This window comes from Amyelois transitella, chromosome 4 (assembly GCF_032362555.1).
Source record: "Amyelois transitella isolate CPQ chromosome 4, ilAmyTran1.1, whole genome shotgun sequence".
In the NCBI taxonomy this organism is placed as follows: domain Eukaryota; kingdom Metazoa; phylum Arthropoda; class Insecta; order Lepidoptera; family Pyralidae; genus Amyelois; species Amyelois transitella.
In genome coordinates, this window is record NC_083507.1 from 8,285,929 (window position 1) to 8,302,672 (window position 16,744).

At 36.8% G+C, this 16,744-nt stretch overlaps 1 protein-coding gene across 1 annotated transcript; it reads left to right on the forward strand.

The window, feature by feature from the left end:
• The first annotated feature begins 3,133 nt into the window (after positions 1-3,133).
• On the forward strand, positions 3,134-6,498 carry LOC106136929 (follicle cell protein 3C-1). The gene is made up of 5 exons (XM_013337603.2): positions 3,134-3,232; positions 3,779-3,970; positions 5,075-5,257; positions 5,573-5,753; positions 6,372-6,498. The coding sequence occupies exons 2-4, from the start codon at positions 3,803-3,805 to the stop codon at positions 5,744-5,746; spliced, it is 525 nt and encodes a 174-aa protein (XP_013193057.2). The 5' UTR covers positions 3,134-3,232; positions 3,779-3,802; the 3' UTR covers positions 5,747-5,753; positions 6,372-6,498.
• The last annotated feature ends 10,246 nt before the right edge of the window (positions 6,499-16,744 follow it).

The following is a 16,744-nucleotide window of genomic DNA, read 5'->3' on the forward strand; positions in this document are numbered from 1 at the left end:
TAAGTGTTTTTTAAGAGACATGCACATATGATTAATTCCCAAGGTTGTTTTTTTTCAGAATCTAAAAGTAATATTTTTTTAATTTTTAATATGTTTTTTATTTTATTTTGACACCTTATATCCAGTTAAACATAAAACCTATTTAGTATGTTAACCCAGAGTAACTATTGAATATAATAACTGAGAATGCAAACGGAAAAACACTGAAGAGAGACGGAGAAAGAGAATAAGGCATGGAAATATAAACCTGAAATAGTTATGGTTTGAGTGTTACAACTATTATGTGTTTCCCTTAATATTTTTTAATTTGATACACATATATGATGTAATAGATTGTCTTAAATATTGTCGAATGTTTTTGTATAAAGTTAAGAATTCTACATAAAATATAGGTCTTATTTTTAAAGTTTTAGCATTTTAATCTCAGTCAATTGTTGAAATCTGTTATAAAAACATTTTGTTTGGTACCTACTTACCTACTTTAATGTTTTCTCATCTTTTTTATGTTATACTCTAAATGTATTTTTATTAAAACACTTGTTAAATTTGTTTTTTTTTTCTTTTTTTTTGCATTTATGAAAGGAAATATAGGATAGATGGCTTGTAGAATAACAATTGAATTTTACATATAAGCTGATTTTATTACAGTATTAGATTAGATGTTAGTATTTTCAGATTTTATTCAAATTTAGTAGTGATATGTAGTGCTTTTATAAAATACATATTGCTCTAGTTTCAGAGTCGCAAATGGCTGTGACTTAAAAATTTCATAGAATTTTTATGAATGTAACTTATAAAATATATTTGAATTTTACTGTAAAGATTTAAGAGTCCGTATTTCTGAATCTCAATTTTATAACTAAACCATTAGCTGGATAGCTTTTGGGTTTTGCTGCTACTAGCTCTGTCTACCCCATAAAGGATAAAGCCATGATGTGGAGTGTACAGGTAGTATCGCTGATACCATGGACATTCAATATTTACGCATTTATGATCATTTTGGGTCAAGTCCAAAAAGTTAATGGAATAAAGTGTTACACAATTTTTTATCAAGTAAATTTAAGTATTACAACTAATAAATTCATCAATTTATGAACTCTCAGAGAATTATTTTATTTAATCCTCAAGTTTTGGTTTTACAATGTCCGAACATGATCAGCCTATGAGGTAATAAATAGACTTCCGGGGCTTTTCTGCCCCTGTGGCATGGCACGCGCGACGCTGTTTTTATCTCTCAAAACTCGCTGTCTCGTTTCGCGTCGTAATAAAAAGCGATAGTTTTTTCGCGCGATCAAAATGGCGGCTGCTCCTCTTCTTTATCCCATCCCATCTTCGGGATGTTTAAGACTAAAATAGGAAGACAATGCTGTCAAAACTTAATGAGAAATAAATAAAAAAAATGTAGGTGTACCTACGTAGGTTTATGTGTTTCTCAATGTTTTACTACGCAGGCATGGATTGCACTAGTGGAGATTTGCAAATATCCTTAACCCTTTACAGGACAGAATACTGAACTCAAATTACACAGGGTGACACTCCGGTTTTTCATACAAAAAATCACCACGTCTATAGCAGTACTTATTAAAATGACTACTAAAATATCAATATACGTCTGTAGCTACGGGCATACCCGCTGTACGGATACAACCGGACTGTTATTATAAATAGAAACTTAAACCAACAAGACGGTTAGTTAGCCTCAAAAGGGTCTGTTTCAGTATTTTCTGATGTTTCAAATAAACTATCATCGTCGGTATCTTCCGGGGTCGACACATCCTCCAACAGTTTTTTGATTATTCTCTTCGTCTTTATTCATCTATGACAAAAAGTGAACTTGAGCAAATCACACAAATTGAGCTAGCCCCAAAGTAAGTTCGAGATTTGTGTAATGGCATTAGTATGGATACTATATTTTATAACAACATATGTACATATGAATCTTATAAGAATGAGTAAAATACTTACGTTTTCTGTCACAAATTTTTGCGACACTGACTTGATGTTTCAAAGAATGTTCTAGGCGAACTAAACGGCTATTGCCGTGGTGTCACTATATCAACTACTTTTTTGTGGTTCTACACGATGTAAATATGTATGTATTTTAGTTCTTAGATTTGACAGTAACAATGTTTGAATAACTTGTAGATATACAGTAAATCTTGTTCTTTACAATGATAGTATGAACGTAGCACGGTGCCCACCGTAGCGCTCTTTACGCTATCTTTTAAAACGACTGCGGTGCCCGGGCTGTCAACCTTCTAAGTTTTTAGCACACTGCTATAACCGTACTGTCCTGTAAAGTGTTAATCTATCTACTTTATCATGCAATCTAGCTACCTATAGCTGGATGGCATGATATGATATGAGTGCTGTGCTTAGTAAGTACTAGTGACCGTTTCCTCTGTTTTTTCCCTGAGATAAGACCAGGTGTGTGGTTGTCGCATCGTGTTTGTTTCTTCAAAATTTAAGCGTTTCATTTACCTTCTACCGGAAGAACATCATAATTTGTGCTACTTTATTTTATGGATATTTTACATTTTATGGACCTTAGACGGCCTCTGTGGCGCAGCGGTAGTACGCTTGTCTGTGACACCGGAGGTCCCTGGAAAAAAACTTTTTCTGATTGGCCTGGGTATTGGATGTTTATCTATATATATTTATATAAGTATTTATTATAAAATATAATATCGTTGAGTTAGTATCTCGTAACACAAGTCTCGAACTTTCTTCGAGGCTAACTCAGTCTGTGTGTGTCCCGTATATATTTATATTTATACCTTGTCGAAATCCTAGTCAACCACACTCAACGGACCACGACAGTTTCGATTTATAGTACTTGTTCTGTTTGAAATGTTTAAGAACTACCTATCTTCCTATCGTAGTTCAAGCTCTATATTCTAGACTAAGTTATTCACAAAACTTCTTATAGCTTGATATTCGTACACATTACTACTCCTAGGTTTATCATCATACATCACGAGATAATCAACTTTCTAATATTCAGCACATCATTATCATTTGTTTTCGATCTTTATCTTTTCATTAGTTCCATAGGGTCACGTACGAGATCTGCAGGAATTCGAAGCACGTTTGAGCGCTCTACAATTTGCGACGTGAGCATTCTTTATAAATACAGAAATATGTGACGTTCACCCCAAAGTTGAAGTTTCAACCTCCATATTCACACCTCTTGTTTGCTCGTCGGTGGTGGTTGGTGGCCGCTTATCCATTGGTGAGTTAAATTGTCATTAATCTTAATCTCAGGTGCCTTTGAAAATGTTGTTACCATGTTTGCCTAAGTTGCGGTACTAGCGAAGATACTGCTGAATTGTCATAGCCCGTAAATATAGTGAACATGGCGTCCCTGCCAGGACTCAGGATTCTAAAGTTCCTAGCATATCCCGGGACCCGAAGCATATAGCAGTGGAGAGAATAGATGAGTCAGAGAGTCTATACGCAGAACATATTAATTTCCGGCAGTAAGATTGCGAGGTTCGTAAAGGATTTTAACGTCGCAAAAAGTTTGAGCCGTAATAAAATGATGGGCGAGTTATTAACTTACGAACAATTCTCGTACCCTCATAGACCTACACTTCCTAGTTGTTTTTTTAGTGTCCATTAAAATCTAAACTATTAGGTATATCTTCAAATTAGGATTGGACTAAAAAGTCTCTCAGTCCCTGGGGTGCGTAAGAAAGTCATGGAATGTTCAATTTGTTCTATGATTGAGATGTTCATTACACGCCAAGAAGGTCACATGTTGTATTATTTTTTGCAGGCTACAAGTTCAAAGCATAACAAAATGTTCGGCATGAAGAGATGGAGTCTCTTAGTCGTTCTTTTATGCCTATCTGTTGGTAGTGAGTGCCGGAGGAAGTTGAAGAGAGATCAGTATGAAAGCCTCAAGTCGGTAGAAGAAGTTGAAATGGTTGAAGAGGAGGACCACGAAGATAATGGAGATTACGATGAGGTATATTATGTTATCAGTTTTACATTAATTACTAGATGCTACTCGCGGCTATATACGTACGTACATGTGGTAGAGTAAGTAAATCAGGAGTTCTATAGTTACCAAAATTAATGGTAGGACCCTAAATATTGCCTAAGCAATTTGCTTTTACAAAATAAGTTTCGGGACCCTTAGGGTCTTACGAAAAAATAAGTGTGTGTGAGTGGAGTGGAATACTTCGTTTGTAATTTTTTGAATACTTACTTTACTTTTTTTCTCAAGTGCCTGCATATATACTACTTACTATAAATACCTACCTAAATGATTTTAACATGGATGAAACAAAAAACTTGACATCAGACGGGTACAGCTCTTGGGCGTGTCGGACATTAAAATGATGATGACGAATCAGTCAGGTCGGAGGGTTATGTTCTCGATTTTTGTACTGCTATACTAATCATTTAGTTGTTTGTAGAACGAAGTTTTAAGAGGGATAACTGTATGGACCACGGAACTGTATTATTTAGTGTTTTATGGAATTTTTAAGGTAATTTTTTTTAGTTTGAATACCTTAAATTAAGAAAAATATATCCTTTAATGTATACCACAGAAATAAAAACCCAACTGGGTAACGCATAACTTCCTTCCTTCCCTTTCCTTTAATCCCGTTCCCGTTCCTTTCCTTTAATCCAGTTCGTAGCTGATCTTTGTAAGCCAGATACGTACATGGATTTTTTCTTGCAGTTACGAAAACTTTTAGCATGGTCGGAAAAAATAGCTATTAGCCAGGAAAACTTAACTTAGAAGTTAGGTAAGACCGTAAGACGCGTAATAGGTACTTACGTGATAGGCGTATTTCATCACTATACTATACCTAGTTACCTAAATATCTTATTTTGTTTCTACTTCATCAATCTATTACCAGGTTTCCTTATTATTCTAGACATAAAAATGGTGTCAACTGCAATAAGTCAATATTATCGTCAATGAATTTGTACGTGCGTGAATAACCAAAATAAATACGAATTGTTAGAATAGTATTCTCTGGAAAAAGTTTTGGTAAAGAGTATTTTCACATAAAAGTGTCGATTTCTTCTTTTACATCCAAGATTCCTTTCATTCCAGTTGGAGCCCTGCCAGTGTGGGGTCTTCATGTCCCAACAAGTGGGAGTTAAAGAGGGGGTCCGTCGGGCCCGGCCACGGGGCCCGCCTCAAGGTGAACCCGTGGTCACCTACGACACCGACTCGCCCAGCTTGCCCTGTGGTTCGGGGGGCTTCAAGCATTGTGTCAGCAAATGCCTTGATGTGGTAAGTTAATTATTACAACTTTATCCAAGCAAAAGTTATTAAGCAAATTTTATTTTTCCATTTGCATGATCCAAAAACCAAATTTTAAGTATGATTTCTTTCTTTATTCATTTCTGGTTGCTCTTTGGGGTAAAATATTAAGAATTGAAAATGATAGTCTATGTTAATTAATGACTTAATCTATTGTGATCATTTGTTAAAAACGTCAGTTTGTTCCCAAAATAATATGTCTGCAGATCTGTCTGCCTATCCCTAACTTATATAGCCTATCCCTGTTTCTAAAACCAAATCCAAGAAAATAATATTCTCTGTCAGATCCTGAAATACCTGCCCCGTGCCGGCCCCGTGATCTGCGGCGCAGTAGAACGTGATATCCATCGGGAGAAGGCGTTCCTCTTCATCAAGAACTGTGGCGGCGAATGGCAGCCCACTAGCTTTTCCGCCGGCAAGGAATTCTGCTGCACTGACGGACAGCATCACAAGTGTTAATATTATGGTAATATTTCAACCTGTCACTATCTGAATCTCATCTCTCTAGCGTTATACGAGTACATAATGTAACTGCGCCTTTCAGTCTTTTCAAGACTGTTGGCAACACTGATATATATACTTAATTATAGAATATCCGCTCTCAACTTTTGCAATAATTATGATTATTTATGATAAAGCTGGGCTAGGTTCCCCTTTTGTTACGAAGGCCAGAGGAGAGTTGCTTTATATAATACAGGTTGGGCCTTGGATCCTACCCAAGGGAACAACCACGATTACCGCCATGATTCTGATGCACTGAAATATTTTCGTATCTTAAACGATGTATCGCGTAACATACAGCAGGCTTCCCGTTCTACAAATGTGTTAATTCAGTACGTTAATTAATAGTTACCTAGCGCGGAACTAGGGGGCCCGCCGTCTCGGTATGGCGAAGTCAGTGGCCTGCGTGCGCGTCGCCTTTTATTGGGTTGTCTAGCTTCTGACACATCATCATTTTTTTTTGCCAGCCAGCCAGTTCCAGTCTACCTAGGTACCGTATTTATTATTACCAATAAAAAACGGTACCTAGTGAGTTTGTAATTTATAACAGTCCATTGACCATGATGATTTTTTTTCTTTTCAGATTTAATATCAATGAATAGACAAGTTTAACCTAAGGTTGCACCAATAATACTTCTCAGTACTCTTTACACACACGAAATTTTACTTAACTTTATTAAAGTCCCTACTTACTTATTTTTTAATCAAACTACACTAACAGGCCAAATAATACTACTAAAAATGTCTTCAATTATTGCTACATTCAAAAACTTTATCTGAAGTGCGACATAAAACATCACATTATTATAAGAAAGTGGACACGTACCTACATTACTTTGTTAATTACGATTTTTATTAAGTCATACTTATATGTCTAAGTCTATATTGATACCAAGAAAGTTTAGACTCATCTTCATTATTATTTCGAAATTGTGGTGAGAATAGTTTTTAATATGATTGTATTCTATAGTAAATTTCTTTTACAAGTCGTCAGTAAGATAAGCACAATTAATTGTACTTAATATGTAAGTAAGAATTTTTAATTTTTTTATAATAAACCATTTCGTAATTTCAAATTACTGAGGAGTTTTATTCTTAACGTTGTTTCGGATTCTTTTTTAATACAATTTCTTCTATTTTGTCCAAATATTTCAACAGGGTTGACAACTTGATCAGCTAAAAGGAACTTGAATTAACAAATTGCCAACCTGGGTCTCTCCCATGAATGAATTTTTGCATATGTCCTTTTTATGATCGCATTTTTTCTTTGAGCATCTACTTATACCTATTTATACTTATAACATAGGTATTGAATGAATCAAATTTAAATAGGTTGAATCGCTGATAAGGAAGAATCCGTCCCGAACTAAATAGCTTTAGGCTTTTGTGACAGTTACTGAAACAAACCTGCACCATTTTCAAATATACCTAATATTTAAAGTATCAAATAGGTAAGTTCTATTATTGAGAGTCCGAACCTCACGTCCATATAATGGTTGGCCTGGTAGGTATAGCAATGTTAATGAATTCCTTAATGTATTACATAATTGCATACATTTGTTGGCAGTAGTCATGTAGCATTCGAGCAAGTTTAGCCTGTAACCGGCCTCACCCATTATGGTGTCAATGGAGTTCCCTTATCAAGGATCCTACTTACTGACAATTGTAGGCAGTAAGTACTAGACGGCGGGGGCTGGGGGAGGGGTGCGGGGGGCGCGGCTGACCCGGATCGCGCAGGGTGAACAACCCCGACACGTGCTACTTTCTAAAAAGAAACGCGTCGCCCGCGCATCCTTGCGTGGACAGCGGGATCACTGGTTTTCTATTAAAACGTCGGATTGCATCTGATGAGATTTAAAAATAACACGGTGTAGGTATTTTTATACTGGCGCTGTGTTTGTGAAATATGTGGAAGAAACCTTAAATTTTCGTGTTCGCAGTTCACCTGTTATGCGACAGACGACACTTATGCGAAAAAAATCATTTCATTTCCAAAAAATAAAATAAAATTTGTAATAGCGGATCTCGGTTTCGGAAGCATATCTACCCACCAGCTAAGCATGGGAAACAAAAAAGAATCGGAAAAAATCATATTCAATTTACTATAGACAATGCAACGAACTAACGTGTATCCCTAAGGACAATTCCCGAGCTTTGATAAGACATAAGCCTTGATGAGACATATGCCTTATCAAAAACTTCATGTGTTGGTCATGGATTCCATAACATCATGAATAACCGCATTGATCACAGACAAATACTTTTGATGGCGCTAGTTCTTCAGCTAGCTTTAGCCCTGAGCTCTTGCCTGTCATGCCTTTATGACTCAAAACCCCCAGAAATAATTACTTATGAATTATCCAAATATACGACTCAAAATACTTGTATCAGTACCTACTAATTAAATCCGTATTATAATAAACCTTTAAATCATGCAACCGCAATTTCTTCAATTGATCGCCCAAGGAATCTCCACACCCGTATGGCCTATTTAGGTACTGCACGTGTGTCGAGTGCTAAAAGGAGTTTTTATTGATCGCCCTTCGCCCTTCACCCTTTGCTTCACTTATCTATTTACTATTTATCTATACTATGTCAGCGAAATGAAGTTTTATACTTTACATAAATTATCTTCAAATTCACCATAGAATATGTCACATTGCTACGTTCCGTGAAAATTTCAATGGAAACTGGGAAGAGGGGGAGGGGAATACCTCAAACCTCTTGGCCGACGAATATACAGAAAGACGTGAGAGTTCTGGGTCTAGAAATGGATGCATTCCAGCGGTACTCTTGGCGTCACATGATTATACAAGTCAAACCCGGGTAACGGAAAGGGGCGAAGAAGAAGAGCATTTTTATAGCACTTGCAAAAATGAAGGACAACACGAGAAATAAAATGTCTTCTGGTTGACCATATAGCATTTACAGCCCTGGCCGTTCTACGAATCAGGCGGGCATGACCCCTGCGCGGGCGCAGCGGCCGCCGCACGTAATGTCACGTTATTGTAATGCGTTGCGCAACCTGCACCCCCCTGCCCGCCAGCGAGCCAAGAACACTGCCCTCGAGACCTTGAAATTATTAACAGATAAAGGAGGATATAATGTACCTAGCGGGTGGGTTTTTAAATATCAGCTACATTTTGAGAAAATAGGTACATAAATTTTAACATGGGATATAAAATCTGCCGACATTCCTTACGAGGTGGCAATAAACTAAACGCTCAATTTTAACAGAATGAACGAAAAATGACGGTGAGATTCAATCATGAAATAGTTCATTTTATCAGAAAATAAGATTGGTGGAAAAGACACGGAGTTGGCCACAATACATTTTAGTCCTCTGCTAAGAGTGGGGATATGCTTTCGGCGGTACTTTATTTCCTTACTTACAGAAATATTTTTATTACCACAGAAATATGAATAATTAGGTACCACAATTAAATTTTTTGTGTCATTTATGTGTAGGTACTGTGATGAGTTAGTATTGTCATCAGTAACAAAATATTGCAATGAACGTGCAACGTTTGCACAGATGTATGAACTCAATCATTTGTATGAGGCAGCACGTCCGGACATCCATTTGACCATTCACTTCTGCGTTCACAATATTTAATAGAAGTCATGATTCCCGAGGATTTGCGACAGATATGACACGAATTGAACAATTTATTTGAAGAATACAAAATAATGTCTCAATGAGCGTGCGTCGGTGAAATAGTGACTATGGTACCAAAATTTTACTCGGCAAAAAGGGGCACCGAAAATACGCAAAGATTACAGAAAGAAAAAGGGAGAAACATTAGTTCCCCCATATACGAATCCTGTGTGTGTATTATCATGTATGCATGCGGATCATGAAAGTCAGATTATAGTTAGATACCGCAGTTAATTAAGAATTTCCTACTTTTGGATGATGGTAGAGGCCTGTTTCCTCTCTAGGTAGAAAAAAAATATATAAGCCTAAGTAGGTCTAATATAGGTAGATATATTTCATTAACTCTGAAGAATTTCGTAGTACCTAAGTGATGAACGTTGCTAGTAGGAAAACTATAAAATTCATACATGGTTTTCTATAGCAACGTTGGTGGGATGAAGGGGGGAAGGAGGCGCGGGGCGGGGCCGGTCGACACACTTTCTGAAGGGCTCTAAAACCCGGCTTTTGTGGCCACCTTTATGACCAAACTATTCGTGGGCCTTTGATTTATCACGAATAGTTAAGACTTGTTTTCTTGGAAAAATTCTCTGATGTTCACAGATCCAACATTTTTTTCAGATTAAACTTTACCGTAATCAAGCTTTCTAATATGTGCTTTTGATTCTGAATTTTGCAGAAAATAACTCAACATCGTAGTTTAAATACTTCAGGTCGTTTTCTTTCATAAAATGAGGAATAATGATTATCTGTTTGTAGTAACGAATCCTAAGACTGTGAAAAGATACATAATTTTTTCGGGCTTCAGTTTTCCACGAATTTAATTTGGCTTTGTTGGGTTTCCTTTTTATTCAATTCTTATTCTAACTAATGTTTCTTAATCGCCTATAGGGTTTTTAACTTAACTTACGCAATGTACAGAAATTTATTTCTTACAAATAAAAAAGAAATAAAGTTGTATAGTTTATCCAGATCCATTTTTTGTAATGGTGCCGTGTGGTTCCCGGCACCATTACAAAAAAGAATAGGACCACTCCATCTCTTTTCCATGGATGTCGTAAAAGGCGACTAAGGGATAGGCTTACAAATTTGGGATTCTTTTTTGGGCGATGGGTTAGCAACCTGTCACTATTTGAATCTCAATTCTATCATTAAGCCAAATAGCTGAACGTGGCCATTCAGTCTTTTCAAAACTGTTGGCTCTGTCTACCCCGCAAGGGATATAGACGTGACCATGTGTGTGTGTGTGTAGTTTATCCAGATCCTTTATATCATCAGCTTTTGTATGATTTTCCTCCACATGGCTTTTAAATTGGCTTGCATCGTAGGCTAGCTTATTATAATCACAAAAAATCGCAAGTCATATTAAATATATGTATATTTGAACAATAAAATAATAATTTCCTATTTTATACCTTTACGTACATCAAACTTGGCAAATAATAAATTAATTTCTTGGAATTTTACGATCTTTAAACCTTTCTCAGTTATGAAGTTACTCAACCCAGGAAGGACGATAGCAACGCGTAGGCAACTCTGAAGTATGTAATAAACATTTTACTTCCAATTTTACGAACTACCGTAAATGTTTTCACAATGAGGACTCGTTCACAGGGAGGAAATAGGATAACGGTGTGCGCATCATAAGAACTTCTCAATATCTCGAACCGTTCCTTATAAGCGACCAACAATGTATCATTAAAAACATAACCAGTTGGTTTGAGCTTCCCATCTCCGCGAGCAGGTATGCTAATCAGAGAATATATGTGCGAGTCGCTGAGAAGTTAGATGTCTGTTTGAACTGGATGGTAATCCAAGTGGAAGCCGCCCGCTGTTCTATCGTTCACAACTTTTTGCCCGCCAATGGAAACTGCGGCGACAGTGGGGTAAATCGAGGCCGATTTGCGCGAGTGGTACAGAAACGAAACTGAGAGAAAACCTTAGTTAAATCCGAGCCAATGACTCATTACTTATTATAATGACTAGCTGCTGCCCGCGGCCTTGCCCGTGGGTTTACAAGGTACTGCCCGGTGTGCACAGACAGCGTGGCAGCCGCACTATATTAAGTATCCGTATTATTAAAATACAAATGGTTAGATTTAAACCGTATGGTTGTTCTTTATCATTTAAATACCTACAAATAAAGACTTATTTTTTTCTTAGGCGAAAAAAAAATCTTCTGTTGTAACTGGTTACGTTAAAGTAGACGAAGTTATAGAGGAAGGGATTCACGGTACCAAAACTACATGCATGCATACGTGAATAAAAAACTTCCACAAATCACTAAAAATAACTAAATAAAATAAGTAATCAGTTTAATTTCTGAAAGATAGTACATACTTCGTTAAGGAAATCTTAATTTATCTATTAGTTAATTTTTATCCGCCTATTGAAAAACTAGCCCTTTATTCAATTGTTTTATTACTTACTTTTATACTGATAGTTTTACACTGATGTCTGCTGTTGTCGGAGAAATTAGTGAAAGGACCTAAGGAATACCGAATTCTGTAATGGGAGCTAGCTAAATTCAATTCCATCATCAACATCAATTAAGTATTCAATTAATGTGTCTTTTTAAGCTTTGCTCTGTCAACCCCGAAAAGGACATAAGAAATAAAGAACATGATTTGTATGTATGTGTTGGGAGCTAGATGAAAGGCAGCGTGAGAAGCACTTCAACATTGCTTGTCGACATAGCACATTTAAGTGTGTTCTAAGAGTTATGCGGGAATGCTCCACCCAGTCATTGGAAACATAGAATGTTGCATTGTGTGTCTAAACAAAGACAAATTCTGTAAATTGGGAATAAAATAATGTTTGTATTTTTTGAAGATTCGTCATGAACATTTTTGGTCTCACGAACTTATAGTTCACAAATTAATCAGTTTATCTGATTGTGTGGCTGATCATTATTTAAATCATTATAATGTAGTTCAATTTTAAACATTAAATTGAACTTCATTATCTTCTTGATATCTGATTTGTTAAACATGTTGTTAACAAGGATATTAGGGTTGCAACAAATAATTGAAACCTAACTAACAATTACTTACTTATAAGAAAAGTCGATTGATATAATTTTAATCTACGGAGATATTAGAATCACTGAACGGATTTTCTAAAATTGTCCAACATATATCTAATATGACGTAGGCATACAATTAATAACGTTTTATCACCATGGGGCGATGCAATGTGCTAAAGCGATATATATTATGTTATTTATAATAAACTTTATTGCTGTAAGTTTAAATCATATTTGTAACCGGGTTCTCCTTTTAAATAATTACCCGTGTTAAGAGATTTTACTCTTCAATAACAAGTTACAAAACAGCTAGTTTTGCATAATGGCTAAGCCAAAAGTATCATGAATGGTAACTATTTACTGAACTTGAACTTCAATCTGCCGTGGCACGTTGACAAAATTGGTACGGTCGTATAATTATGCATAATGTCTTCAAGTTCTACAGATAATAGCATCCGGTCCCGTAGAGCTTCGATATAAACCGTACAACCGAAAGAGTTATAGTACAGTGAGACCAGTACTTAAAAAAAACCTTAGAATTTGAAAAATACTTAAAATTAATAAGATAAAATGCAGACAAATAAGATTGAATAACTATGATATTGAAGAAACGTTTGATTAAGGCACATTCGTCTAGACCTTGTGGTTCCCGGCATTTTTTTTATATGACCACTCGTGTCTCATTGGTGTCAAAAAAGATGACTAAGGGAATCAGCACATACGTTTAGTGCATAATCTTAAAGTGCAGTATTTAGGTACTATGACTTAATATGGGTTCAATGGGTCCTCTTCAGGTGAGGATGTAAAAGAAGTAAAAAAATTTCGTTCATCTAGGCCTTCCCCTTGCATGGTTTACTCTCTTACAATAAACATTGTACTATGGCAGAGGTTCACTCACACGATTGGAACACGGAATGCACCGGGTTGCGCAAGCCAACGGGCTCGGATCCGGCGCTGTCCGAGGGGACATAAAAAGAAATATTTTATTACAAGCCACAGCTCACCGGTACTAAATGTTCGGTTTAGGATAGATACAGTATGGCGTGGGTGGATATCGCCTTGAACTTTCCTTATATGGTGATTTAATTATTCATTCAATGTGAACGAAAGTTCCTTTTTGCACATAAGGATTAAAACAAAATTACCGAATGTTAATGTTACGAATATTAAAATTGACGCACAAAAGGTATGAAGTACATATGTTTCAGGCATCCTGTAGGAGATGGCGTGAGAGAGATAAAATGTAGGGCGTTACAAATATTATCAATGACTACGTTAAAATATTACTTTTATTTCGCGTTCCCAAGGAAATTTCAGGATATCCTTTCGTAGTGCTGTCTACACATCTCAAGTAATATCATGACAAATTTCAGTCTCTTACTTACGTCCAGTATTTTCGGCTAGTGTAGATACCTCAGTCAGTTACTACTTGTTTAATTTTTTTTAATTGAGTTTCCCCGTTACTTTTTTAAACATTTTATACTGGGGCGAATAAAACTATTATGGGCAAGTAAAAGATCTCACTCACACATTAAAAAAAACATCTAGATATGTCACAAGAGAGCAACATAACCTTGATCACTTTACAACGTCATATAATTACCTATATTTATATGTATATAGTACAAAGAGACAAAGACGATCTCTCAGGACATGCGAAGGTCGCGATAGTCGCCCACATAGACCCTCCACTCCGGTTTTTATGACGTCATCATAGTTTACTGTCAGATATATATTATATAAATAGTTAATTGACATTTTCCTGTCTTTTGGTCGGACCCGAACATGGTGGAGGTCGATAATTTGAGGAACGTCATTGATTTTTCGTCAAAAATCTGTCCTTCTCTCGTTTCTCTCGTCATCGTAAGATCATCAGTAACCAAACTAATGTAATCCATAAAGCCTTACACAGCTACATATAACAAAACGAGGTGCTATCCATCGAAATCAAACATGATTACAGAAGATCGTTCGCGCGACCTTCGCTAGGTAGTACCGATTTTCCGCCAGTTACATATCGACTCGACGCAGGTAGTTCATAGTATTTCCATCTATTAGATAATTTAAATTATTATTACAGTAGATGTTAGTGTTTTCAGATTTTATTCAAATTTTGTAGCTTAAATAAGCTTTTATAAAATACATATTGCTCTATTTTCAGAGTCGCAAATGGCTATAACTTAAAGATTGCATCGCATGATTTATGAATTGAAAAAATATATATTTATTTATAAATTTTACAGCACAGGAAATGACAGGATCAAAGAATTTTTAAGTGTTTGCCTTACTTTCGATACTTGCCTTAAACTTTTAGGCAAGTTTTGTGAAAAATATATAACATATGTAAACTCAGATAATAATACTCAATTATTGAATTGAAACTACCGGACAGCATGCTACTCACTCTATGAGCCTCGTCTAAAACACACACCAGGATAGCTGATACTTAATCTGTGCCATCTACTTCCTTGGTGGACGGGGTCGTTCCACTGGGGTTGATGAAACATATTTTTCCCTACCGTCCCGTCCCGGGCCGACAACTGGGACAGTTGAGAATCATTGGTGCCAACAACCCCATATTTCTCCGAGACTGAAACACCGGGATCGTTCAGTTGTTCCCAAACGTTCCGTCACCGGGGCAGGTTCACCGGGCCGGATGGGAGTTACCTGTATTTTAATGCTAGCGGCCTGCGTGATAACTCCAAACTTTAAGATGTTTAAATGCTCTTACATATCATTCAAGTTATTTTAGTGAGCCTTTATCTAAATACATCCATAGATAACAGAATCTGAAGAAGATTTTCAGGGTGTGAAATGTTTATGCTGCCATTGTATCAACAATGCCACATAGGTTTTTACCACCATTTAAAATAAAATTCAATTTTGAATTCACAAGATAATAGTTTTCTCAAATTTAAATTACTTTTGAGTACTCTATCACACAACACTACACCAATACTCGGTTTCGCAGTGTCGTGTTTTCGTGTTTACATTGTTTGCTAACAGAATACTGGAGTCAATTGTGTTACTAAACACTGTTCTTCTGTTCGCAAACAAGAAAACATATTACTACAGTGCCGGTTTAAAATTTTAATGTTTTAATTTTAAATATGATAACTTTAGTCTCATAAAACCTGCACAGATTTTATCATGTGAGGCTGTGAGGCCTTACCTGGACAGCTTAACCGAAACTTGGCTACGGTTCGGTAAGCAGAGTTATTTTGAGAACAACCCAATTGTTATTTTAATGACGTATAAGTACCTATTTTTTATTTTATTTAGATGTTGCGTAATTAATAAATGTCAAAATAATTACTATTAAAAATGATTAACGATCTTATATATTTATATACAAAAATAAGTAGCTCATCATTTGTTTTCACCAAAGTGCAGTTCCAAGATCCGATGGCAGTTACAATTATAAGATCATAAATAAGTCTATATTAATATAGCACTGCCGACCACCCGGCTATAAATGCGACTTGTCGCCGTTAAAACACCTAATTGTCGCATTAACGACGTCGCGACCTCAATAGGCGCTGCGCCTGCGCCCCGCGCCGCACCACCCTTAAGGATGCTCATTTCCTTGTAGCTGATTACGGCTCACGGACTAAAAAAGTACAATCATAGTGCTCTCCGGCGCGGAACGCACTGTCCTCATTTGAATACAAACGCAATGCGCGTGCGCACACACCCTTAACTGTACACTTCCCTACCTCATCAAACGAATACCAATCAAAGCGATATAACCCTAGAGTTGAAAACCCGAGCTCGCCGATCAAATACGTGCCCTCTTTTCAAAGTCGAGAGAAGAGGGACTCTCGCGTGCGAGAATAGGAGGGGGCTATGCCGGAGGAGGACGGAGGACTTAAGGGCATTCACCCCGTACCCCGTGGGTTGCGACTAGCGGCTCTACAAATGATGTACAAGCACATAGATGCCTTTCTCTATTTAGGTGCGCACGAGTTTCGAAATAGTGGCCGTGGAAGTTTTTGTTGGGAGGTGGATCCTGTTTGGGTTGCGTCACTGCCGATAAGTTTGGTGGAGACCGCGGCTGGGCCGGCGCAGGTGCGCGGGCGCGGGTGACAGCGCCCAGCGCCGTAACCTTTCCAAAGCGAATTGACCACTCGCCCGCTCGGGACATGCGTGTTCCGAAGACTACGATTTCAGAGAATTAATATATTTCGTCTTAAAAACTAACGTTGAATAATCATACTGAATAGAAAATCCCGTTTTCGCTATTAGAAGGTCATGCTACACTGATTGCGGAAGCTCT

Coding starts and splice junctions, on each gene's coding strand:
- LOC106136929 (XM_013337603.2), top strand. CDS start 3,803: ATGTTCGGCATGAAGAGATGGAGTCTCTTAGTCGTTCTTTTATGCCTA. Junction 3,971..5,074: donor ATAATGGAGATTACGATGAG/GTATATTATGTT, acceptor CTTTCATTCCAG/TTGGAGCCCTGCCAGTGTGG. Junction 5,258..5,572: donor TCAGCAAATGCCTTGATGTG/GTAAGTTAATTA, acceptor ATTCTCTGTCAG/ATCCTGAAATACCTGCCCCG.